This window comes from Etheostoma cragini, chromosome 1, assembly GCF_013103735.1.
Source record: "Etheostoma cragini isolate CJK2018 chromosome 1, CSU_Ecrag_1.0, whole genome shotgun sequence".
Taxonomy (NCBI): domain Eukaryota; kingdom Metazoa; phylum Chordata; class Actinopteri; order Perciformes; family Percidae; genus Etheostoma; species Etheostoma cragini.
The window spans coordinates 31,675,070-31,700,142 of record NC_048407.1 but is presented as its reverse complement, the minus strand read 5'-3'; the positions used below and the strand labels follow the sequence as shown (position 1 = coordinate 31,700,142).

The 25,073-nt window shown below is 41.5% G+C and overlaps 1 protein-coding gene across 2 annotated transcripts; it reads left to right on the top strand.

Moving 5' to 3' along the window:
- The first annotated feature begins 2,022 nt into the window (after positions 1 to 2,022).
- Positions 2,023 to 23,542, top strand: LOC117961771 (aggrecan core protein-like). 2 transcript variants are annotated; one of them, XM_034900734.1, is made up of 20 exons: positions 2,023 to 2,164; positions 6,888 to 6,988; positions 7,154 to 7,245; positions 8,528 to 8,819; positions 9,650 to 9,824; positions 10,892 to 11,019; positions 11,148 to 11,441; positions 12,274 to 12,576; positions 12,864 to 13,038; positions 13,146 to 13,273; positions 13,449 to 13,742; positions 14,130 to 14,228; positions 14,336 to 16,087; positions 17,306 to 17,383; positions 18,596 to 18,709; positions 20,289 to 20,447; positions 20,525 to 20,607; positions 21,447 to 21,591; positions 22,540 to 22,722; positions 23,468 to 23,542. In XM_034900734.1, the coding sequence occupies exons 2-20, from the start codon at positions 6,895 to 6,897 to the stop codon at positions 23,533 to 23,535; spliced, it is 4,656 nt and encodes a 1,551-aa protein (XP_034756625.1). In that variant the 5' UTR covers positions 2,023 to 2,164; positions 6,888 to 6,894; the 3' UTR covers positions 23,536 to 23,542. The 2 variants fall into 2 exon arrangements, with proteins under 2 accessions (XP_034756625.1, XP_034756691.1); XM_034900800.1 differs by lacking the exon at positions 18,596 to 18,709.
- Positions 23,543 to 25,073: the final 1,531 nt, after the last annotated feature.

Here is a 25,073-nt window from a genome sequence, read left to right as displayed (position 1 = left end):
CCCCCCCCCCCCCCCCCCCACCCATCAGATGATGCCAGATATTTCCAGTTAGGTTTCCTTCAAAATAAAAGCAAAACAGTTGTAATATGTAAAAAAAAAACACACTAACAACAACCAAACTCATTGTTTTACTGCTACCGTTGCTATTAAAAGCACTACTAATAATATCACCACCACTAATAATAATTATAATAATTTTCATTTTTACACCACAATTGTGAAATAAAATTTAAAAATAATTGAATGGCGAACTTTAAACTTTTTGGTTGAAAAAAGACATTGTCTGGCCCATAAAACCAATTCCAGTAATATAACCTGCATGAAATAAAGAGACTATACAAGTACAATCAACTAAAACAAAAAGAACTCAAGTAAAATCAGGATAATCTCACCAAAAAAAGTAGTTTTATGAAGAGATTTTAAAGATGATGCTGACTCAGCCAACCTTATTTCCTAAAAGACATCTGTCTGAGAATCTTGATCTAACTACAACATGCATAGGACAAAAAGGTCAGAAACATGGGCAATGGTGAGGCCACAAAGAGTCTTCCGAGTAACCAAAATCAACCTTAAAACATCCAGGGAACCACTGAGGCTGAAACAGGATGTTTGATGAAACATGAGTAAATCTCTGATCTCTCAAAAAATTTAATATAAATCATTAATACAACTTTACCAAAATGACACAGCAATTGGTTAAAATGACCCTTAAATCTGAAGTGCATACTTTTTCAAGATTCAAGATTCAAGATATTTATTTGTCAAATGCACAGATTTTACACCATGCAATGAAATTCTTAAGTTACAACGTTTCCCACAATATAAAAATTTACACAATATACACACAATATATTTAAAAGATTCAGGTATAAAATTGCATGCAGCAGCAAGACATTAAAAGCATTATAAAAAGCATATGCATTGAACAAATGCAAACATTCACAGTGTAGTGCAAACAGTGATTAGATTGCGATTAGAAATTGTCAGAAGACTGAGTCATTCAACAGCCTGATGGCCTGTGGATAAAAACTGTTTTTAAGTCTGGATGTTCTGTTCTGTTTTTAGATATTAATGAACATCTGTTACATTCAAACCATTGCCAAATGAGTTGCTACAAAGCTAATTAAGACTATCAGCTCCACACAACTCTCTCTGGATTTCTCAGTGTGACTATGTTCAGAAGATTGTGGCGTCCAGTGACTTTCAAGCGCATAAACTTGAGTGAAGCTCTTCTAAGGAGTCCATCATGTTTTTTTAAACCTCCGTGTCCTACTTTGCCACTAGCAACTGTGTGGAGCGGGGTGGCTGTGCCCGATCGTGTAGGGCTGTATCATGTGGACGCACCGTAGTAATGGCCAAATGACGCTTTGTGAACCAGTGTCTTTATTTTCTGAGCCCACTAGATGGCGCTCTCTGTTTAACACAGTGTTGAGAATACACCGAATTGCAATGCCTCAGGCCTTTCTCTTAAAACCAAGAGCGCCATCTAGTGAGCTCAGAAAATAAACACACTGGTTCACAAAGCTTCATTTGGCCATCACTGATGCGCCAACTTGGAATTCCTCATGGGGGAGACAGAAACTAGGCACTACAGCTTTAATGCCACCTATAAGTCATTTCACGGACACCGATTATGAAACCAAAAGACTGTGAAATTCATTTTGGCAAAAATAAATTATATGTGTCCTCCTTGCAGTAGTATAAGATAAAAGAGTGATTAGAGTGAAGCGTCTGTCCGATGTGAGTGAAACGTGATGCCTTTGGATGCTTTAATGACATTCACAAACAACATTGAAATTGGATGCAAGCTTTTCCAAAGAGTTGACCTACTTCTCTCACCATGCGGACATCTTTTCTTTTACCGGGCACAATGTGATTCAGTCCTTTGAGAAAAGTTTGCAGCAATAGCCTGCTTTTATTTTGAAAGCAGTGGTCAGAGCAGCTCATGCATCCCTGCGAGCAGCTTGACAGCGGTGTTTCCCTCTGAGGTGTGACAACCAGACCTGGTCCCGTCTCTTTCCTCTGCACACGGCCGAGCATCCTGAGCTCTCTGCTGCTGCTGCTCACTGGGACTTTTATCAAAACCTGGAGCTCAGCTGACCCCAAAAACACACCAGTGGACAAGAGTCTGGCTTTGGCAAGACTGAAGGTATTTCTACAACAGGTGGGCAAAATACTTTGTTTTTTATATGGAAGATAAAAAAATTAGAAGTCATGAAGAGGAGCAAGACATTTATTATGTAGTTTATGTACATTTGTGTAGTACACCGTACATTGTGAAGATGTGTCATATTCCAAAAAAAGCTGGTTTAAGTTGGAGTACTACACCTGCCTGAGTGTATTTGTGGATCAATTTTCTCTCTTTGTGAGCATAATGAATCATCTTTTTTTGAAAGAAGAACGATATTTTAAAAAACAAGGGCATTTGAATGTGTTTTTCACGTGAAAGCAAACATATTTATCTAGTGGACACTCAGTAATGCAGCATCATATCTGTGTAATTTGTAGAATTAATAAAATAAATAACATTCAAATTAAATACCTTTGAGTACATTTGACAACAGACTTACTGAAACAAACTAAACTAAAACTGAAACAAATTAAACCAAGTATGAAGGAATCTGAAAAACTAAATTATTTAAAGCCTATAGGCAAACAGTATTTTAACCTAACTATGATATCAAAGTACATATTTTGGCACCACAAAGTATCAGACAGTGAGGATAACTAATATATAGTATCTCAAACTCTTTTGTGGAATTTGATTATATCATATAGCAGATTCAAAAACAGCTGAAATTGACAGAAGAACAGCAGAAAGACAATAAATCTATAAGTATTTCTACTTAAAATTATCCTGATATTCTGCCGGACGTCAATCTTTTTGGCCAGTTGTCTGTTACCTTACATGTTCTTTGTGCTGTAATTCTAAACTCTGATTCATGAGGACCATGGTTACCTGCTCCTCAGTACTCTGCAGGGAAACACCAGACAGCTAGCTAGATATACTGTTTCTGTCCAATCAGAGTTCTCTGTAGGCACTGTGGCTCCGTCCGGCACTTGATGGTGGCAATGGCAAAACAATCCAGAGCACGTTTTCCTCCCATCCCAGAATGCTGTGTGGACTAGCCAGACCCTCCTCCGCGCAATGGAGGCAATGCGAGGCTAATAAATCTATAAGCACTGACAACAACGGGTCAACAACATATTCTACATCCACGCGAGAGTGTTACAACAGTATGATCTCCATCAGTCCATTTTATTCCTGATTGATCACATGAGCAATGTAAAAACATGGACCAGAGAGGATCCAAGGCTGGTCCTGGACACGCCTTCAGCCCTTGCCTCCTCCCATCATGCCTCACACTGTTCTGAGTCTCCTGCCTGACTGTTGGCAGTGTTGAGACATGAGGGAAAGGCTGCTGTTTACTTAGTGCCTGGTGTCGTCAGAGCTGCCATAATACAGGCTTCAGGGGGAACAGATCTGGTCTTATGGGCCCCGGTCTCTATGGGAGTGGACCTCACCGGCACCTGAATGGGCTCAGTGTGGAGCAGGCCACCAGCACAGCTCTCTCTCACACACACACACACACACACACACACACACACACACACACACACACACACACACACACACACACACACACACACACACAACTCAGTTGCTGTCACCCAGTCCTAACACCACAGCTCAGACCTGCTGCATGAAGAGACACTCCCTCCACGTTTCAAAGATTTCAAAAGAGAAGAAAGGTCCAAGGCACTCTTCTTCTTCTCACCCTGAAGAAGGCTATTTAGCGTCGCTACCCGTGGTTTGCTGCCCATCTAGTTTTATTGTTCTAAGATTCCAGCAACACGCCTCAAGACAACTTGTCCTAGATAACATTGTGCTGTTTACCTCATTTCTCTGCGCTGTTGTCAGAGTGTCAGAGTGTGTCATTTCATCTTAATTTTTCTATTCTATTCTGCATGTCTTCTGCAACGGTCAGAGACAGAATTTTGCAGTAGTTTAGTTCAAGGACACAGGGTTTGTTTCAACAGTTGGAGGGGGGTCTGGAGGTCCTCCACCAAAAACCTTTTTCAGCATCTTGTCCTGTGTCTGAAATTGATGGGAAACATAAGAAGCAGGGCTGGATCCGTGTTTCCAACTAAACGGATATTCATTTGTTGGGTTGGTGTTTCGGAAGTTGGATATTTGTTTTTTGTTTCTTTTTTTATTAAAAAAAACTGTAGTAATGTCAAGAGAAATTCAACTTTTGGAGAAACCCAACACTAAGAAGCATCCCTAAGAAGGACATATACATGTTGAGCTCTTTTTGGGGAGTGGGTTGTCTTTCATATTTTTCGATGGGGGAGAAATCTACAAGTTTCTCAGTCAGCTTCTTGCTGAGTGATGGGGTTTTCTCTTCCAAATTAGAACAGTTTGGATTATTTCACATGAGACATTTCTGTATTTGTGTGAGCTACATGCACCAATCAGGATTTAGCAATATTCAAATCAGAATTTGATGACAGTCACTGGGTTGTTTTGTCACTGTCAATCAAATCTGATCAAACTGATCAGCTGAGTTTTTGAGTATTTAAAGAGTAACTTAACATAAAATATACTTTTTTAAAGTCATTAAATCAAATGTACAGTTGCTTTATTACATTATCAATTGACTCAGTTCCCAGTCTGTAAATTCATTTCAACACAAATTGATTGGGTCGTGGTTGGAGTGCAGTTCTGAATTTGTGAAGGGGCATGTTCTAAAACAGGGGCAGGCAACCCATACAAATACAGAAATGGCATTGTAACTTTGGCAGAAATTAATATTATCATGGGCCCCCATTATATAGTGGTTTACGCCTCGACGCAGGGGGCCTGACTCCAACCTGCAGCCCTTTGCTGCATGCCATTCCCCTCTCTCTCCCCTTACATGTCTTCAGCTGTTGTGTCAAAAATAAATTCCAAAAATGGCCAAAAATATAAGAATCTTTAAAAATGAAAAAATTATTTTGTGTTAATGTTGTGCAGACACATATCAAAATGTCAGTGGCACTCAGTCTATTTGATAAAGCATGTTTGTGTTCATGTCTCATGCCTGTGCACATGGATCAAACAATTATAAAAATATACAAACTGAATTTGTAGAAAGTCTCAGTCTTTCAGTGTAGAAGGAGGGAGGAGCAGGAAGTTTTACCTGGAAGGAATAACAGCAAACATTAACTTTTGAAAGAGCTCCCACAGAACCTTCCTGTGACCGTTGGTTGTTTGAGAGTAATCATTCGGCCGGATCGAGGATGTTACACAGATAAGTGGTTGTGTGTCATTCCTTTGGGAAATAAAATGGCTGTGTAGCTGTTGTGGAGGAAAACTGGAATTATGTCTGTTTGGGACATAAAACAAGATGGACAAACTTTGACTTTAGGTTAAATGCACCCTTTAAATTTGAGTGTAAAGACATAAAAGTAATGACTCCCCCTCTCTAAGCCCAGACAGGAAGCATGTTGTCAGGACCAGAAGCATATTCATGCAGACAGAGCAGGCATTGAGAACAGTGTTCAAACTGGAGATCGGCGTCATGTGTTTCCAATGAATGGATGGAACTTTTGGAGGACTTACATGTGTATTTGTAAAGAGAGAGAGAGAGAGAGAGAGAGAGAGAGAGAGAGAGAGAGACTGTTGTTTACCCATACTATTGTTAGGTTCAGTGGCACAGTTAAAACTTTTTAAAATAAAAAGTACTAAATTGCTAGTTTTTGGTGCAGCTCCAAGTTTTATAAATTTAATTTATAGGTCTCAAATCATGCTCATTTTCAGGTTCAGACTATTTTAGTATTTTGGGTGTCTCCTAGAACATGTTTACAGGCGTTATTGTCTAAAAATCACTTTATTTTTCATACTGTCCATCTGAATAATACCTGTATTCATGTTCCGTCTGAAAAACTCTGTATCAGTGTCTGTCTCTCCCACTACCCGACTGCTCGGATTGGTTAGCATTTCCGGGTCTGTCACATCATGGCTCTCTGCATCTCTGCCCCGTCGTTGCAGCTGGGGTATGACTGTAACGGCTCCTTCTAACTACATACAGTATAGTCTGGTCATCCATCCAGAAGACCTGATGGCTTGTTTGAAGGCATTTCTCTGTGAATTGAGCATTTTTAAACTTTCACAGTATTTATTTAGGACTTTGGCCCCTTTACAGTAAAAAAAAGACATGGAAATACATGGAACACTAATTCGATAAAGCAATTAAAACAAGAAGCACCAGATTGTTCGTAACTGCATGACGGCTCTCTCTTGAAAAACAGTTTTAGTTTGAAATGATCCCAGTTTGAGTTCAGCAGGTTAGGGTAATCTACAGGTTGATCCCCAAACAGAAAAAGCTGTTGGTCGGAATGAGGATTTATGTAAAGGCAGCTTACAATTCCCATTGAATGCACTGCTGCACTTCCTTGTTAAAATACTTCATTATTTTCATCGTTTTGGCTGAATTAGTTAAACAATGGATAAGATTGAAATGAGCAGAAGTTTAACATCCCATCACCAACGTAAAGGGATGTGAAGACACATCTAAGAGGTTATATATAAGGACTGTAGGGAAATGAAATATTTTAGATACAATTTTAAAACTACACAGCGTAGTTTCTGCTGCCCTCATGAGGATTCTAAGTAAGGATAACAAAACTGTCGGCCTGTCCACATGGTACAAGCCTTCTGTGACCGTGTGAGCTTTAGCTTTTTGGCTACTAATTTGGCCATTGCTTTAATGTATGTTGAATGACGGTTTAAGATATGTTTAGTTATTTATGTTCTGTGCTATAATGTTACATTATATTAAATTAAAGTTTGACTCATGGTCACATTACTTGGATTTCTGCTGATTTTCCGTCTTAAATTCCAGGTGAAATATGATGTGGTGGATTGTGTTGCTGTGTGCGTGTCTACATGTCACCTCAGCATCATCTGATTACTCCAGGATTTATGGAGATGACTCGTTTATGGGTAAGAAACCATGTTTGTTTAATTATTAGATGGTCAAAACGCTAGTGAAAACATAATTGGAGCTCAGTGTGTGGTCATCTTCTCTTAAATGCATGCCAGTGTCATAACCAGAAGTCCAGTGTTTGGAGTTCAATCACCAGACATCTCTTGCTGATCTTTCCACAGACCCGGAGGATGTGCTGAGTGTGAGCATTCCTCTGGAGGAGCCACAGCGTCCTCTACTAGGGGCAACGTTGCTACTACCGTGTTGCTTCAAGGTGTGTAATTATGAGCTTTTATTAAATTGCAGTTTGTTATAAAAACCAATTTGTTTTCCACTGTATATTCCATACTAGGGCTGCACAATGTATTGTTTTGTAATCGCAATTATCAACTGTTGCAGTATACAAAAATCACAAAAAGGTCCAACATATTGCAAAATACATACTGAAAATATCAGTATAAAACTAGACTTCAAAATGGAACCTTTTATATTCATTTAATATTCAATTGTTTACTTAAAGAATGTTGGAAATTACTTCCTTTCAATTGTTTTAAATTATAGCAGAATATGGAAAGAAACAGACATGCAGAAGTGAGTACATCTGTTAATTTATCCTTAGTAAGAGTTATCGCAATATTCAACAGTGTTATCGCATATTTCCCTAATACCGGGCCTTATTCCATACAATAACATATCACTACCGGTCAAAAGATTGGGGTCACTTACAAATGTCCATTCCACTCCATTATAGACAGGATACCAGCTGATCTGGGTGGGGGGGCTAATCTTTAATGCAATATACAATATACATTTCCCATTATCAGCAACCATTCATCCAATGTTCCAAAGGCACATTTAGTTTACTAATCTGATATTATTTTAAAAAACTAACTAAGAAAACATTAAACAACCCTTTTGCAATTATGTAAGCACATAATGTAATCTGGAAACTGCTGCCCTGGTTAAAAAAAAACAAGGCAACTGATCTCAGCTGGGACTCTGTCTATAATGGAGTCCAATGGGAATTTGTGAGTGACCCCAAACTTTTGACCGGTAGTGTACATATATATTTGATGCCAAGGCACAACCACACTCTGGGAAAACAAAATATTATCGTTACGTGTCTAGGGCTTCCAGAGTTTGGTTTTCTTGCGCATGTGAAACTACAGAAACTGAACGCTAACACCAGGCTAAATGAACCTTTGTCCTCGACAGACATACAGTTTTTTGCATCTCAACTGCATCATAATTTTTAGGGAGTTTGAGTTGATCAAAATGTTTTCCTAAATTAGTTCTCCAACATGACCTAAAAACTGGAAGAAATCCTGGCTTGGACAATCCGACGAATGCCAAACACTAAACTGACTTCCCTCTGTTTTTCATCAATTGGAACACGACTCCAAATGAATGCTAATGTTGCTTTGTGTCTGCTGTGGAAATAGGCAACAGTTTGCTAATGCAGTCAGATTAGTTTTTATACTATTAAAGTTACCAAAGTTTGAATTGAGTACCACTGAGAGCGGACTGGAGTTTGTGTGTTGTTGTTTACCACGTAGGACCACACTGTCCCAGACCCCGGTGCTCCCACCATCGCTCCCCTTGCTCATCGCATCAAATGGAGCCTCGTCACCAGAGAAAAAGTCACGACTATCCTGGTGGCCTTGGAAGGACAGGTGCGTGTCAGCGAGAGCTACCTGGACAGAGTCCATCTGGTGAACTACCCTATGAATTCTACGGATGCTAGCATCAAGATATCGGAGTTGCGGTCCAGTGACACGGGAGTCTACCGCTGTGAGGTCCAGCTCGGCATCGAGGACAACCATGACATCGTCCATGTGCAGGTTCAAGGTATGAAAATGAGCCGTTGCATCAGTGTTAATACTTCATCAACGACATTTCATTTTCAGGATTGTTCAGTTGCCGCCAGAAATGTGCGACCAGATGTCTGTCACCTTCCGTTTCCTTTGTGTTGACATTTTAAACTCTGCTTTTTACATCTCTGCAAGGAAGTCCAGACAGCTAGCTAGACTATCTGTCCGATCTAAATTTTCTGTTGCACAACATTAACAACATTTGAATGATATACCAAAACAAGTTCCTTCCCGAGGTGATTTCGCAGCGTCTCCATCCATCGCTCAGTGCCACCCAAGACCCAAGGGACTGGTTTAAAGAAATGCCACAAAAACCCAAGCATGTTATCCTCTTATCCCGCAATGTTGTGTGGACTAGCCAGACCCTCCGCAGCGCTGTGTAGGAAGGTCTGGCAACGTGGCAGACTAGTGTCGATACAACATATCTGAATATCAAGGAAGCAGGGGATGAGCGGAAGGTTTGCTTCTATGGCTCATGCGCCGAATGTATTCTCAAATGTCCTCAAATCTTATTTTTTGGTGTTTTTAAAACCTTCAGTTTCATCATTTACCCCTAGACCGTCAAATCAAAGGAGAAAAGTCATATTACTGGTGAAACATCGTCATCCGTAGGTCTGCCCTAGTTGCTGCTGCAACTATACCATTCCCTAAAAATCTTATATAATTGAATAAATGCTCTTGTGTTGGTCTAATATTCAATTCAGGGTTCTGAAGACGAAGAGAGCTGTCTAATTTTGTGTTCAAAATAGCAAAATGTTTTACTTTAATTCATTCTCAGTTAAACTAAAGTACTTGTTGTCTCTCTAGGTATGGTGTTTCACTACAGGGCCATCATGGGACGCTACACTTTGACTTTTGAAAAGGCAAAAACAGCATGCTCCCAGAACAGTGCAGTCATGGCTTCACCTGAGCAGCTTCAAGCGGCCTACGATGACGGATTCCACCAGTGTGACGCTGGCTGGCTCTCTGACCAGACTGTCAGGTTGGTGGAATGCCTCCATTTTCTTTTGAAACAAAATGTCTTCTCGATGTGCCGACAGCCACAAGCCGAGACTCAAAAACAACACAAGGTTCTTTGTGTGTGTGTTACGTTAGGTCACGGCAGTTAGGCGGTACTAAATTGGCAATCTTTTGCTACGTTTACATTTACAATGCTTTACAATGCTCGGGCGTTTCAGCGTCCCTAAACCGGAGAAATTCAAAAACACTTTGAACCTTTTTGGTTTGGAATCTGTGGGGTTGCGTTGCAGTCTTAACGGCTGCAAACGGAGATCTGTTGCAACACCAACACTGACGGCAATGTTTAGCTGCCTGATTGGGTCACAATGTCTTTTTCTCTGAGACTAAGCTACTGACATTACCATAGCAACTAACAGCAACGGCGGAGTATACATCCTGCCTCCTGTTTAGGCCCAGTATACAAGAATGTTACTGAGTTATGCGTTTTGGACCTGTTAGTTTAAACTGAGATTAGTTCTTCTACTGGAGATAAAAACAAGAAGTGTGCACGGTGATCACTTTTGGATCAAAACCCTGCTTAAAAACCAAAACAGAGAAATGTAACGCCCGGGTTGCATCTTGACTCCCAAACATGAAATTAAGGTTCTAATGAAATCAAAAAACACAGTGAACTGTATAAAAGTGTCCAACAAATACCGAAACTTTTAGCCATCCAAATGACAGTTGTACACTTACCAAATACACTTAAAAAGTACTTTGACACCTTTAAGGGACCATAAGGGTAGTTTGAAGCTCAATTTCAAATCACGTAACATCATATTCTTGTAGGACACTTCTAAAAGCATACCATTCATCTTTTTTCAAGGAAGCCCGTTTTCCCATTAGTTTAAGCACAGTAATGAAATGCAATTTCAAAGCTTCAAGGTCTTTTGTGTAAAATCTGGAACTCAAAGCCACAGGACAAACAAAAAAGGAAAAGGAAAAGGAAATTTGGTGTAACACAAGCAGCAAATGTTAGATCCCTATTTACAAGGTCCTTTTCTAATGTTGATGTAGAAGACAGCAAAGCTTATTTCCATTTGACCAAAGGTACCCGATCCATGATCCTCGTGTGAACTGCTATGGTGACAAAGAGGAGCTGCCTGGCGTCAGGACATATGGATTGAGGGATCTCAGTGAGACTTATGATGTCTACTGCTTCACTGAGAAAATGACAGGTACACTAAGATAAACACTGCAATGTCTCTCTGTGATTGTTGTGGGAGTTATCTTATGTTTTCCTGTTTGGGGTATTTTAAGCTTTCATTATTTTTTACGTAAATGACACATATCTTATCTAATACAGGCAGAGTTTTCTACACCGCTGCTGCAGAAAAGTTTACCTTTTCTGAGGCTGAGGTGGCATGCACCAATCAGGGAGCTCAGTTGGCCACTACTGGTCAGCTCTACCTGGCCTGGCAGGGTGGGATGGATGTCTGCAACGCCGGCTGGCTGGGAGACAGGAGCGTCCGCTACCCCATCAACATTCGTCGGCCGCAGTGTGGAGGGGGTCTGCTGGGGGTTCGAACTGTTTACCTCCACACAAACCAGACAGGATACCCACTACTTGAGTCCCGTTACGACGCCTTCTGCTACACAGGTAGGCCAACATTTAGATCAATAAGTACAGTATGTGTTGCCTTTTTTAACCTGACTGCCACCAAGACAAATTCCAATCAACTGTGATGACATGGCAATAAAGTATGGAACTTGAAATTGATACTACTGTAAAAGTGCTCTTCTATCCTAACATTAGTGAAATTGTTGACATATGAAAGCATTCAACATGTCTTTTAGATAAATGAGATGAGAGTATATCACGATGTCCCTGGTCCCTGTTTGCTCAGCAGCGTTAAATTATATGGACGGGACACAAGGGTTTTCTACATGCATGATATTGTATAGAAACATTGTATTCCTGGTCTGCTCCCATATACTACTTGTCATAGTGTCTTTATCACACTTTCCATTCTATTTTTAAAGTCTGAATTATGTTTTTCATAAGTCTGGTTTGGGAGTGTGGAAACATACTATCAAAATGTCATCCTTGATATTAGTTTGGCTTTCTTTATCCGAATGTATGGAAAAAGGACATTTGTGTATTCTGCACACTCGGCATGGAATATGTTGTAGAATGACTAGAATTCAATAAATTGATCCATAATTTAGATCCAAAAGTAAAGAATCAAAGAAAGATACCTTAAGATCTCAGTGTGTTTAATTCGCCTGACTACAAATCTGACTCCTGTAAATATCTCTTTTGAAATGTAATATCTCTATGCTTGAACTAACTTTATTCATTTCACTTAATTTTGCATTTCTTGTGTTATGTGTGTTTCATACATGCTTCTGTTGAAAAAGAGATTCTTAATCTCAATGGGGCTCTCCTGGTCGAATAAATCTGACTAATCTTTCTCCTAAATCCCCTCCAGAGTCCCCTGATGAGGAAGGGTCAGGCATCATAGAAGAGGGAAGTGGCAGGCTGAGTGTTACCACGGTGACGGAGAGCCCAGAGGTGCTCTACAGAAGGACGACCACAGAGAGCGAGGTGATCGGAGTGGTGGAGACTCAGCAGCCTACCGTAGTGGACTTCACCTTCACAGAGAGCCCTACCGGGATGCCGCTGCCTCAGCCGCCCAACGTCACTGAGTTCATCCCGGACCTGATAGAGGCGGCCATCGCCCGGCCCGACACAGGCCGGGAGCCCAGCAAAGGCTTTGTGATGCCTCCAACGGGTCCGTGACACTGCACTGCTGATGCATGTTATGATCATCACATAGAAAGTCCAGTAAAGCAATGCTAGCAGCTGCATGCTAGCAGAAAACTACATGTAACTAAAGGCACACATGTACAGACCAACACTTTGTGTTTGTTTTATTTGTTTCATAATGTCATGAGTTCATGATTTGAATGGTTGAAAATGGTATTTTTTTAGTTTTGAATTAAAATAATAAATCACTGCTCTGCTGAGTTTTGAAATGAAGGTCCCCCCCAATAATAATTTGATTGTTTCTCTGTGAAGGTGTGGTCTTCCATTATCGCTCAGGCTCCAGCCGCTATGCTTTCACCTTCGTTGAGGCCCAGCTGGCCTGCCAGAGTGTCGGCGCCTCCATGGCCACGCCAGAGCAGCTGCAGGCAGCGTACGAGGCTGGATATCACCAGTGTGATGCAGGATGGTTACTGGACCAGACTGTAAGGTAAATCTGAAATGATTTTTTTTTTCAGATTTAGGTAGGTAGAGAATCTTTCAGGGTTCAGGTAGAGAGATTTCAGTCCCAAACACAAAACACCTGCTCTTCTTTAGGTATCCCATTGTTTTCCCTCGACATAAGTGTGCTGGAGATCTGGGGGCTCAACCTGGAGTTCGGTCATATGGTTTGAGACCAGCAGACGAGAGATATGATGTGTACTGCTACACTGATCGGCTCAAAGGTAAGAAATAAAACACCTCTAACATCAAATCTCTTGTGTCCAACTTAAAGGTGATGGGGTGAATCATCACAAAGAGGCTTACTAGATCCCTCTTTTTTACACAGCTACAAATGTATTATTTCAAGTTATTTACTTTCTTTTTCACTATCTTGACATCTCCTCATCCTTTCCACAGGTGAGGTTTTCCATGTGGGCTCCGCTGAGGGTTTCACATATGATGAGGCTGCTTCTAGCTGTCAAGAGCACAACTCTATACTGGCCTCCACCGGGGAGCTCTACACAGCCTGGAAAATGGGTTTCGACAAGTGCCGTGCTGGCTGGCTATTGGATCGTAGCGTCCGCTATCCCATCAACAACCCCCGCGTTGAGTGTGGAGCTGGGATCTCAGGAGTACACACTGTTTACGCTCACGCCAACCAGACAAGCTATCCTGAAGTTGATGCAAGATTTGATGCATACTGTTTCAGAGGTAAACGCTTGACTGTAAAGGAACGGGCTGATTACAGCTAAAACTAACAATTACTTTCTCGATTAGTTGTTTGATCTATTAAATATCAGAAAATGGTGAAAAATGTTGATCAGTGTTCCCCAAACCCCAAGATAAATATCTTGTTTGGTCCACAAGTCAAAGATATTCAGTTTTCTGCCACAGAGGAGAGAATAAACTAGAAAATATTCACATCTAACAAGCTGGAAGCAGAGCATTTTTAAGTTATTTTCATGAGAAATGACTTAAACCCATCATTCATTCTTAAGATACAGCTAATTGATTAATCTTTGCAGCTCTAAGGCTTTTTCAGAATTTGTTTTTCATCACCATTGATTTATTATTGCTCTTATTGTTTAATTCTTACAGCGGATATTCTACTTATTGCAAATGAAACTGGACTGAATGTCACAGATATCCAGGAGGCCCTGCTTAACCTAACATCAATTACTGATCTGCTGAGGCCTGGTAAGCTATATTTATATTGTGAACAAATTACAAATGCCTTTCTTAATTGTGAAAATGACCCCTTTATTTTCCAACGTCTCATTCTTTTTACCTACATGTCTTTTTAGCTGTTCCTTCCATCGTCTCTCCCATCCCTGTGGATACCTTGGGTTCTGGCTCAGGCTCAGCAGAATTTGGCTCAGGGTCTAGGGTTGACGGTGCCTCTGGAGGTTACTCTGGAGCTTTGTCTGGATCTGGAGACCTGTCTGGTTCTGGAGACCAGGCAACCAGTGGAGATCTGTCTGGATCTGGAGACCTGTCTGGTTCTGGAGACCAGGCAACCAGTGGAGATCTGTCTGGATCTGGAGACCTGTCTGGTTCTGGAGACAGGGCAACCAGTGGAGATCTGTCTGGATCTGGAGATCTGTCTGGATCTGGAGACAGGTTAACCAGTGGAGATCTGTCTGGATCTGGAGACCATGTAACCAGTGGAGATCTGTCTGGATCTCGAGACCTTTCTGACTCTTCAGACTTGTCTGGTTCTGGAGAAAGGGTAATCTCTGGAGATATGTCTGGTTCTGGAGATCAATTCACCTCTGGAGACTTGTCTGGTTCTGGAGACATGGCTGGTAGTGCCAGGGCTGAGCTACCCAGTGGAGTGTCAGGCTTCAGCAGTGCAGATGCTTCTGGATCAGCTCTCAGTGGAGAAGGGTCTGGCATCACTGTTGTTTTTTTGGGCATCAACAGCATTGTCTCTGGAGAGGGCTCAGTTACAGGAGGACCCCAAGAAGCCGGAGAGGGAAGCACAGGGATCTTTATCTTCCCTTCATCTGAATCAGGCTCTGGAGTGATCAGTGGAAGCGGGGACCTCTCAGAATTTGGATCTGGATTTAGCTCTGCAGAGAGTGGCTCTTCCAGCTCTGCAAGTGGACAGTTCTCTGGCATGTCATCTGGTTTCACCACCGACCAGGATTTTTCTGGATTCAGTGGTTTTCCATCAGTATTCTCTTCTGGAAGTGCAAGTGGCCAGTCAGGAGATCTTTCGGGAAGTGGAGACACTCAGATTATACTAATAGATACTGAACTGATTGATGCATCCACCTCCAGTACCAACAAGGAGTATGAGCTTAGTGGAGGCCTACTGTCATTCAGTGGCTCTGGAGACATTTCAGGATCTGGTATTGTCAGTGGCTCAGCCTCTGGAAGTGGCTCTGGGTTCTGGTCAGGTGTGACCTTTGTGGAATCAGGGTTCACAGACATGACAGTGTCATCCTCTGGAGAGCAGGAGGCCTCTGGGGTTTTACTCCACAGCTCTGGACAGAAGAGTAGTGGACATTTGTTTTCTGGATTTGGAAGCTCAGGTTTCCTCTCTGGGTCTGAATCGGGAATGTCGGGTTCGAGAATGTCTGAATCAGGAATGTCTGGATCTGAGTCCTCCCTGAGTGGAGAAGAAGGCAGTGTTACATTTTTTACTAGAGATTTTTGGACAGAGGTACCTGGAAACGCTACGCGGTCTATGGAGCTTGGACAGGGGTCGGTGCAGTACAGCGGAGAAGGAAGCAGTAGCAGCAGTGGCTTCCACTCTGGCAGCGGAGACAGCCACTTGTCCACAGCCAGTGGCCCTTTTTCGGGGGCTTCCTCTGGTGATTTGTCACAGGTGGTGGTGCTGCCGTCTCCATCCAGTGAGTGGGGACTGACAGAGAGCACCACGGGACCAGAGGAGGCCCTCAGTGGGGCTGAACTGTCACAGATCCCTAGTGGCATCTATGGAACTCCCCACCCTGTGCTTGCCCCCGCAGGACTGGCTGCTATTCCCACCACAACCACACCAGCATCTGTGCAGGCACCAGGCGATGATAAAGAAACAGATTCATTGGAGGGTGGGTCAACATATTCTTGATTCTTTCTGGTCTTGTTTGCAAAATTATATGACCTTTTCACATGTTGTCCAGGTGTTCTGTAAGATGGAGAGATAGAGTGGGAATGGAAAGCAGTGTTTGTTCAAATTTAAAGGGATGATTCATCCTCGCAGCTAACTGCTGGAGCTGAAATGATTAGTTGATTACTGGATTAGTCAAGATGAGACAACAGCTACAGCATGTCGAAAGAGTTTTTAAAGGTCCATAAATGCCAAGGGTCAAACCGAATCTTGGTTCATGTCTTAAATGAAAAGCTCCAACTCATTGACACCAATAATAACTTACACTTTTCAACAGTCCATTGACCTACATCTAGTCTCTTTGATGTGAAGAAAGTCCAACATTGTTGGAGGAGTTCAAGGCTATTGTTTTAGATGCACATCACCAGCATTTAAATAAAAAGCATTGTAAGAAGTTTTGAGAAAAAGTACAAAAATGTATCAGCAGCAACAGGTGTTAGAAAACAATCCTATTGGAATGGTTTTGTGGTATCCTATCATCTACTGGCTAGACCTCTGCGAGTTGATTGGGAAAGCAGATACAGTAATGCGGGCGAGTAATGAGATACACAAGAATGTTTACATTTTCTATGACATGAGAGTAGAAAGATGAGAGAGAGACTCCAAAGGAATGGAGGATTGGTTCAAGGTTGGTTCCCGCTGATAAATCTTCAGCAGATCTATTATAATAATTCATTACATTCATACAGTGCTTTGTCATAGACACTCAAAGTGCTTCAGGGGGGAGGACTACTCTCTAACACCACCAATGTGTAGCACCCACCTGGGTGATGCACGGCACCCTTACAGCGCCAGACGCTCACCGCAAATCAGCTTGGTAGCGAGGGAGGGGAACACATTTTTAGTTGTAGGGAAAACCGAAGCACCAGGAGAAAACCCCCGCAGACAGGGGGGAGAACATGCTAACTCCACACAGAAAGGCCCGGGACGAGCAGGGTTTGAACCCGGTACCTTCTTGGTGTGAGGCCACAGTTGGTTTGTATTGTACAAATGAAAACAGATGAGGGAGTCTTTATTCAGAACTTTTACAAAATGGAATGTAACATATTGACAACAACTGCTATACCCGTTTAGATGAAGCTTGGAAGATTAAGGCAGTTCTCTTTTGAAATCACAATTATTGTAGTATAGTCTTTGAATAATTCTAATTCTTTTCTAGGTGGTTTGAACCCATGTGAACCCAACCCCTGTGGAGCTGCTACATGCACCGTAGAGGATGGGGTTGCTATCTGCCATGGTAAGGCCCAAAGCTGTTGCAAGTGCCTTTTTTTTTTTTTGCTCCTTTCTTTTTTCTAAAAAACTACTGAAGTCAATATTGTGTGATTATGATTTACATTAACTTGTTGAGCACTTTGCATGGTTTGTATTGTTGTCTGCATTCTGTTTATTAATCAGCTTGTCAGTCATATTTCCAGAGACATCTTTAACAGGTTGTGATTATATTTACTGTTAATGAATCAGTAATACTAGACTCACCTAAAATCTTTTCTCTCTCCCTGCCGTTCTGTCCTGATGTGTTTTGCATCGTATTTGTGCTGATGTTTCGTGTTCCACTGGTTTCCTTGTGTCGGTTTTGTCTGTATGTGGCTATGGGTCTCTGTGTGTGTGTGGCAAATTCAACGTTTGGACCCTCGTCAAATATGCATCAGCTCTGCTCTGAGGTTGTAAAGCCTCTGTGTCACACCTGTTATTATAATTGCCTTCAGCCTATATGTTGTTTTTGGTTTGCTGTGCCTGTACACGCCACATACACTACATGCATGCTAAACCCAGGGCAACACATGTGCTTCCTGGTATCATATGGCTGCTTTCATCTAGCTGGAATTTGAATACTGATCCTCTGCTGCAACAAACCACAGATTCAAACATACACTTACTGCAAATGTTACAATTATTAGTTCTCTCTGCAGACATAAACACAGATTTGGTACATATTTCACAGAGGTGAAAATAGTACAAACATATTCTACTTCATTAAAAGTACTATTGCTTGGGTGATCTTTTTTAAGTAATGAAAGCATTTACTTACGGATGTGATTCAAAATGACAGATTTTAGGTACCAACTTAAAATGTATAAGTACTCAACAGTACACAGGACCTACTCAACTACAGTAATACAAGTAATTGTAATGTGTTACTTTATATATATATATATATATATATATATATATATATATATATATATATATATATATATATATATGTTCATGATTTGTTGACCTGAAACACATTGAATCAAAAACAAAGAGACATAGCTGATGATTTAGTGTGCAGTAAGTCTAATCTGGATCAGAGGTTGCAGCAGCAACAGTATTGTTCACTAACTTCTCAACCCTGAGGTGTGATAGTGCTTCTATCACAGCTTCACCTCTCATTCCTTGCTTGCAAACTTCCCATCCCCCCCACCCCACGCTCAAACAGTAGTGTCAACCGCCCCCTTTTTTGCAGAGGTAGATGTGTGCCATCCCAACCCTTGTGCCAATGGAGCAACCTGTGTGGAGAGCGCAGACTCTTACAAATGCTTATGCCTGCCCAGCTACGGAGGGGAACGCTGTGAGATCGGTATGAGATCAGCTTCAGCTAATAAATACTAACAGCAGCCTCTCAAAAACAACCAAAGAGAGAGAGGAGGGCTGTGAGGAGTTCTGGTGGTCCAGCAGTCAAAGATGCCTCAGGCAACTGGGATGTCCCTGGTTTGCCATGGGACCCTGTTTTACAATTAGGACAAAAGGCCATAAAATATAACTAAAGGGTCAGTTCACTCCAATGACACAAAGAACATGTTTTAACTAGAGTTTCAAATATGAAAAAGGGCCGCACAATATGAGAATTTTTGCTAATTAATAAATCAAAGTATGAAGTGGGGACTGGTGGCTGGAGAGATTCCACTTCACCTCCTGGGCACTGCCAAGGTGCTCTTGAGCAAGGCACCAAATCCCCCTTAACCCCTCAGGGTGCCTGTTCAGCAGTTGCAGCCCACTCACTCTGACATCTCTCCATTAGTGCATGTATAGGCCATGTATAGGCATGTAAATTGTAATTTCCCCATAGGGAATCAAACAGTATACTTACAATTAATTAATTAATTGTGATTATTTTTGACTGATATTGCGATTTTTGTTTCTCTTTTTCCGTCAAAGGAGGCTGCCTTCAAGTGCGGTTGGAAATGTCAGTCTGTAAATGATCTGATTTAAAACAACAAATGTAAACTATAAAGTCTACTTATGCTAGATTGGGGGGTTAAATAATACAACAGGGTGTCACACAAATGGACCATTAAAGTGTCACTTCCATCACCGCATACCCTGTAACCAATACTACTTACCAATACTTTTCTGCATGCCCTGAGATTGCGAAGAGACAACATAAAAATAAAAATAAACTGCAGGGTTTATTTTAACAAATGATATCCTTCCCAGTATTAAACATTAAACACATTGTTAACTATTTCTCTAGGGATACAACTTATTCAACATAAAGTAATTCCAATGACAACGGTTATTACAATAAGGTTTTTGCAGACAAGAAGTACAACGTGTGAAAATATCTTGTGACGTAATTTAAGTGAACTGACCCTTATGTGAATAAAGTCACGAAGGTAGAACAAGAGACTGAATGTTACAGTAAAAGGAAAAAGATGGAAATTCAACATTACATTACTGTTGGGCAGTGCTCTCCCAGCTTAAGTGAAGCATTGTGCGTAGTTTTCCATTCTGCATTGAGACGTTTGTTTTTTTACGTCAGGATGGAAACACTGCCTGTCGTCAGACGTGTACTGAATGCCAGATCAAATGAAAGGCATCGCAGTGGGAAAATGTGCTCTTCACTGACTCACAAGACAAGTTCTGAATACTGAAACACTACATGGGTTTGAACAATATCAAGCACTTTATCAGCTGCTCAAACACTAATACCGCACAGCTGGCAGAAAGAATGATAAGAATACAGAAAACCTTCTCATCATCAGATGCTGTGCTTTTGTTGTCCAACCCATATGTAGTTGTCCAAGTTATAAGTCTCTGAGAGCTACAAAATTGAAAATATAGTATACTGTACTGAATATATATGTCCACATAAGTGAAAGTCCATTGAGAAGGCCATACATTGTGTAAATGTTAACTCTTTGGTGTTGCGGCTGCAGATGAGCAGCGGTGTGAAGAGGGTTGGACTAAGTTTCAGGGGAACTGCTACCTGCACTTCTATGACAGAGAAGAGTGGCTGGACGCAGAGCAGCGCTGCCGGGACCTCAACGCCCACCTGGTCAGCATCATCACCCCAGAGGAGCAGGACTTTGTCAACTGTAAGTGCATGATGTGTGTGTGTGTGTGTCTGTGTGTGTGTAAACCATTAAAAATAAAACACGTTTGTCTCTTGCAGCAAACACACAGGACTACCAGTGGATCGGGCTGAATGACAAGACAATCGAGAATGACTTCCGCTGGACAGATGGCACTCCACTGGTGAGTAAGGGCATAATGCTGGTGTGTTGCTCCTGTTATAGGCAGAGCAAAGTATAGTATAGTATAGTATGGTCTGGCGTGGTTCCCACTCTGTTTGTGAATCCTTGAAACCAAGTCTACTTGCAACCTCACCAGCGTACCAGGCACAGGCCCAAGTAGTTGCACCCTGCGCAACTACAAAGAGACTCAAAACTACCACAAAGAGATGCAAAATGACTAAAAAGACACAAAAACAACTTTAAACATGGTAAACAACCCAAAAGAGATGCAAATCAACCACCAAGAGACGTAAAAACGATCACAACCACAGAGAGATGACAACAAAAGACAAGTTTAGAAAAGAGTTTATGTTTCTGATCATCTCAAGACTTCTGGTTCCCTTGCATAATGTTTCTGAAAGAGACAGAAAACGGCTCCGGTGTCTGTCTGTCACCAGGGGGCCATTGTTTCACAATCTGCCCATGCTTCCAGGACTCAAAGCTGTAAAATAATCAAATAATTCTTTAAACGTCCAATGGCATGAAATGAGCTTTCGATTTTGATAATTAAAGCCGAAAGCAGAATCAGCGATTCTCCCGGTACCTTTTTCTCTATCCAGACCCTATTTACGCACGTCCAAAGAAAAAGACAATGTACACATTTTGCTTTTTCTTGAGTGAGTAATGGAGACAAACAACCAAAGGGTGGGCTCCGACAGGACTTGGCGTAAAATAGTTTTAAAAGTTGAAATCCTGCAGTGTACAGTGCAGAATGTGTTCACTCCTACCTGGTCTCTTTGTCTGTACCTTGTAGTATTGTTTTGCTATAGTCTTGTAAGTATTGTTTCTTTGTTTTTTCAGCAATTTGAGAACTGGAGGCCGAACCAGCCAGATAACTACTTCAACTCTGGAGAAGACTGTGTGGTGATGATCTGGCACGAGAACGGCCAGTGGAACGACGTGCCCTGCAACTACCACCTGCCGTTTACCTGCAAGAAAGGCCCGGGTATGTTAGCTCAGACCTAGTCCATATCCACAACATTCAACTTCCCAGATTGCCCTTCTTTTTGGCCGGATGTCCGCAACCTTTCCTCCTCAGATCTCTGCAGGGTAAATCCAGACAGCTAGCTACACCATCTATCCTATTTGAGTTTTCTGTTGAATTACTAAAACATCTTTTGAACGTAGACATGATCCACCAAAACAAGTTCCTTCCCAAAGCTAGTGGGACTAGTCAGACCGCCCTCCGCAGCGCTGTGGAGGAAGGTCTGACCCAACATCTGTAACAAAGACTATTTTGTGTAATTAAAATTGTGTTGCTAAAAAGAACATTGATATAGGAAAATGGGTAAATTTTAACCCAAGGACAACATGAGGGTTAAGACAAGGTCACAGGCACAGAGCCATGAATATTATTGCCTTATAGAGTTAGTATGGCAAATACTGCAAATACTGTTTTCATACTAATGTGTCCTGGACATTCAACTTCATTCACTAGCAAGTTGCTAACCTTGTTTGGTGCTGGAGAAGTAGCGTTTGGCTGAAAACATCTCTGCGTTCTGCTGCTGGAAATGAGGTACAACTAAGCAAAAAGAGATACATGAACAAGCTAAAGCTGTAGAGTTGAATCATTATTTTTCAATCATTTCAGCAGAAGTATGAGGAACCTCTTTCACACAGAGCCATTAGCTTCAAGGTTCTTATGAATAATATTGACATATGTAGGTTTGATAACTGTAGTACTGCCATCTGTAGTGAAAATACTTGCAACAGACAAGTGCTCCAAAGCATCCGATTACATGAGTTGTCTGTTCCTACCCTGTAATATGAACCACAGGAGTGGGCGTGACAGGAAACACAGATATCTAAAACAAAGAACGTCGCTCGCAATTGTGAACGTAAAGTTTGGGATTTCTGTGGGGTTTGATGTGACAGCTTCTGGTTCTGTCCTCAGCGTTCTGTGGCTCCCCGCCAGAGGTTGAGAATGCCCACATGTTTGGTAACAGAAGGGAGGAATACCCTGTTAACGCCATCATCCGATATCAGTGCAACCCAGGCTTTAGACAGCGCCACCCTCCCGTGGTTCGCTGTAAAGCAGACGGACAGTGGGAGAAACCCCAAGTGGAATGTACTGACGGTGAGTGCAGTCTGCGCAGACACCCCGTTAATCACCTTAAAGTGCTCGTATTATGCTTTTTGGCTTTTCCCCTTTCCTTTATTGTGTTATATATCTTTTTTTGTGTGCATGTAATAGGTTTACAAAGTGAAAAAGCCCTAAGTCCACCTCAAAGGGACTTCCCGTCTCCCACAGAAGACACGGTTCACCAACTTCTCCAAATGGCTCTATTGTAGTCCAGACTTTACTTCTGTGACAAACAAGCATTTTGTAACACACGTTATGAAGCTCGCCTAGTATATAGCGTTGCACACCATAAAAGAAAGCTAGTAAGAGCGGAGGCCCGAAGAAATTTGGTAACATTTTAATAACTTACCACTTTGAAACGTCTTGCTCTAGTCTAGGTTGTACGGCTGCTTGCCAGGGCCCACCCTACTATACTTCTGACTGGCTAACAGTCCTTACCTAGTTGCTACGCGTGTACGACTCCCAACAAAGATGGAACACATGTGCGATGCCTCACTCTGTAGTTAAAACAGAGAGCTCAACACACAGGACGAAAAGAGGAAATATGTTGTTGTTTTTTAATTACACCACATAAACCTACTCTGGTGCAACCACTAAATACTATAATGAACCTGAAAATGAGCATAATGTGAGGTCTTTAAGACTAGTCTGTAAATAAAAAAGGAGAAGCTCCCTGAAAGGTATGAACAAGTGTGTTATTTCTTTAACTCACTCTTGTTGTGTTTCTCCTTTGCCGCAGTGAAAGCCAGAAAAAGGATACAGCGGAGGAGCAGCAGGAGTCTGGCAGCCAGCGGCAAGCTTCACTAAAGAAGGAGAAAAAAGAGGAATTAATTATTTAAGAACATTTGCAGCACACGGAAATCCATTTTCCATTTTAGTGAAGATGATTTGAAGCGTTAAATTGTTGGAAGGCTTCATCGTAGTTCGATCCCCTGTCCTCCATAATATATTTTAATTTTATATATATATACTAATTGTATTGCTCTGAGTTTATTTGCATCGTGCGTTTTGTTATATAATTTTTTTTGGCAAAATCCTTGCTGGGATTCTTTGTTCCACGTGTGTTTTCTAGAAGGCAGCATCTGTCTGGTTCACTGTAGTCTGCTGTAGATCGGTACCACAGAGATGAGGGTCGGAGGATGTTGGCACGTTAGGATCTGCTGTAGAACTAGTTTATGGTGTGAGACATCAACAAGTCATATGTTTGTGTACCTGTGTGACATAACTTATTGTTAGGCTACATCTGTCAGTAGAAAAACACAGCAGGGAAGACACTCCTTTGGCAACGTTAAAGGAATATACTGGTGTTTTTAAAGTTCATCAATCAACTCAGTTCCCCTGCTGGTTTTTGTCCTTCCAGCTGGTTTCTGCAGTCAAGTAAGTGCAGCTAAAGGTCGAGAAGCAACCTCTGGGGCTAAAAAAAGGACCAAAGTGCCAAAACTTGCAGTTCATCGAGTGTTCCCAGCTTCACCCCCTCTCCGTCAAAGCCCAAAGAACCCAGGTGCACAGGTGAAGCAAACAAATATATCACTTCCGCTCAAACCATCATGAAAACGCCCACCACCTACAATATTAGCGCATGACACAATAATCATGTACAAGCAACATTATGTGGCTCCTACAGGTATCATATTTGCTCCTTCAGAAGAAGCCATTGAACGTTGTTCCTTTCAGAATTAGAGCTTTTAATACAACTCCTATCCGCGGTAAAAACCTGATATTTTCAAATTTCTCAGAGGTATACATGTTTAGGATTATTGTATGTTATTGGGATAATTTACACCTCTAGCGTGTTTTTATTGGACATGATATCTGGACCATGTTAACTTCCTAAAAAGTAGAATGAAGAAAGAAGCAGACTAACATTAGCCATAGAGTGAAAGCAAATAAGTTCAACTGAACTGTATAGCCTGCAAAGTTTCTGGTAAAACTGTGGTTTTGATCAACCTGTTCTAATGGATTCACACAGTGACAGACTATCTGCTGGACCCAGTGATTGTTATATAAGACAGATTCAGTCCTGTTATGAGACTACAGTGCCGGCAGCAACACACAGGCAGGCTGAAGAAACTTCTACTAGGTCAATTTTTTCATATTTAATCTGTAGGGGATCAAGTTGAACGGCTTGTGAGCCACAGTTTGTCATGTTGGCTGGTCTGAGTCTTTGTTTTTTGTGTTTTTTAGTAGTCATCATCTTCCAGAGGCTGTGCAGTGCACAGTGTTTCTGTGGAGCAAGTGTCAGTGTAATGAACCTGTTAACTATTTCATGTTTCTAACCTCAGAGGACATTGCTGTAAACAGTGCAGAGTGTGTGATATGCCTGTTGTTCTTTTCACAGCTTTTGA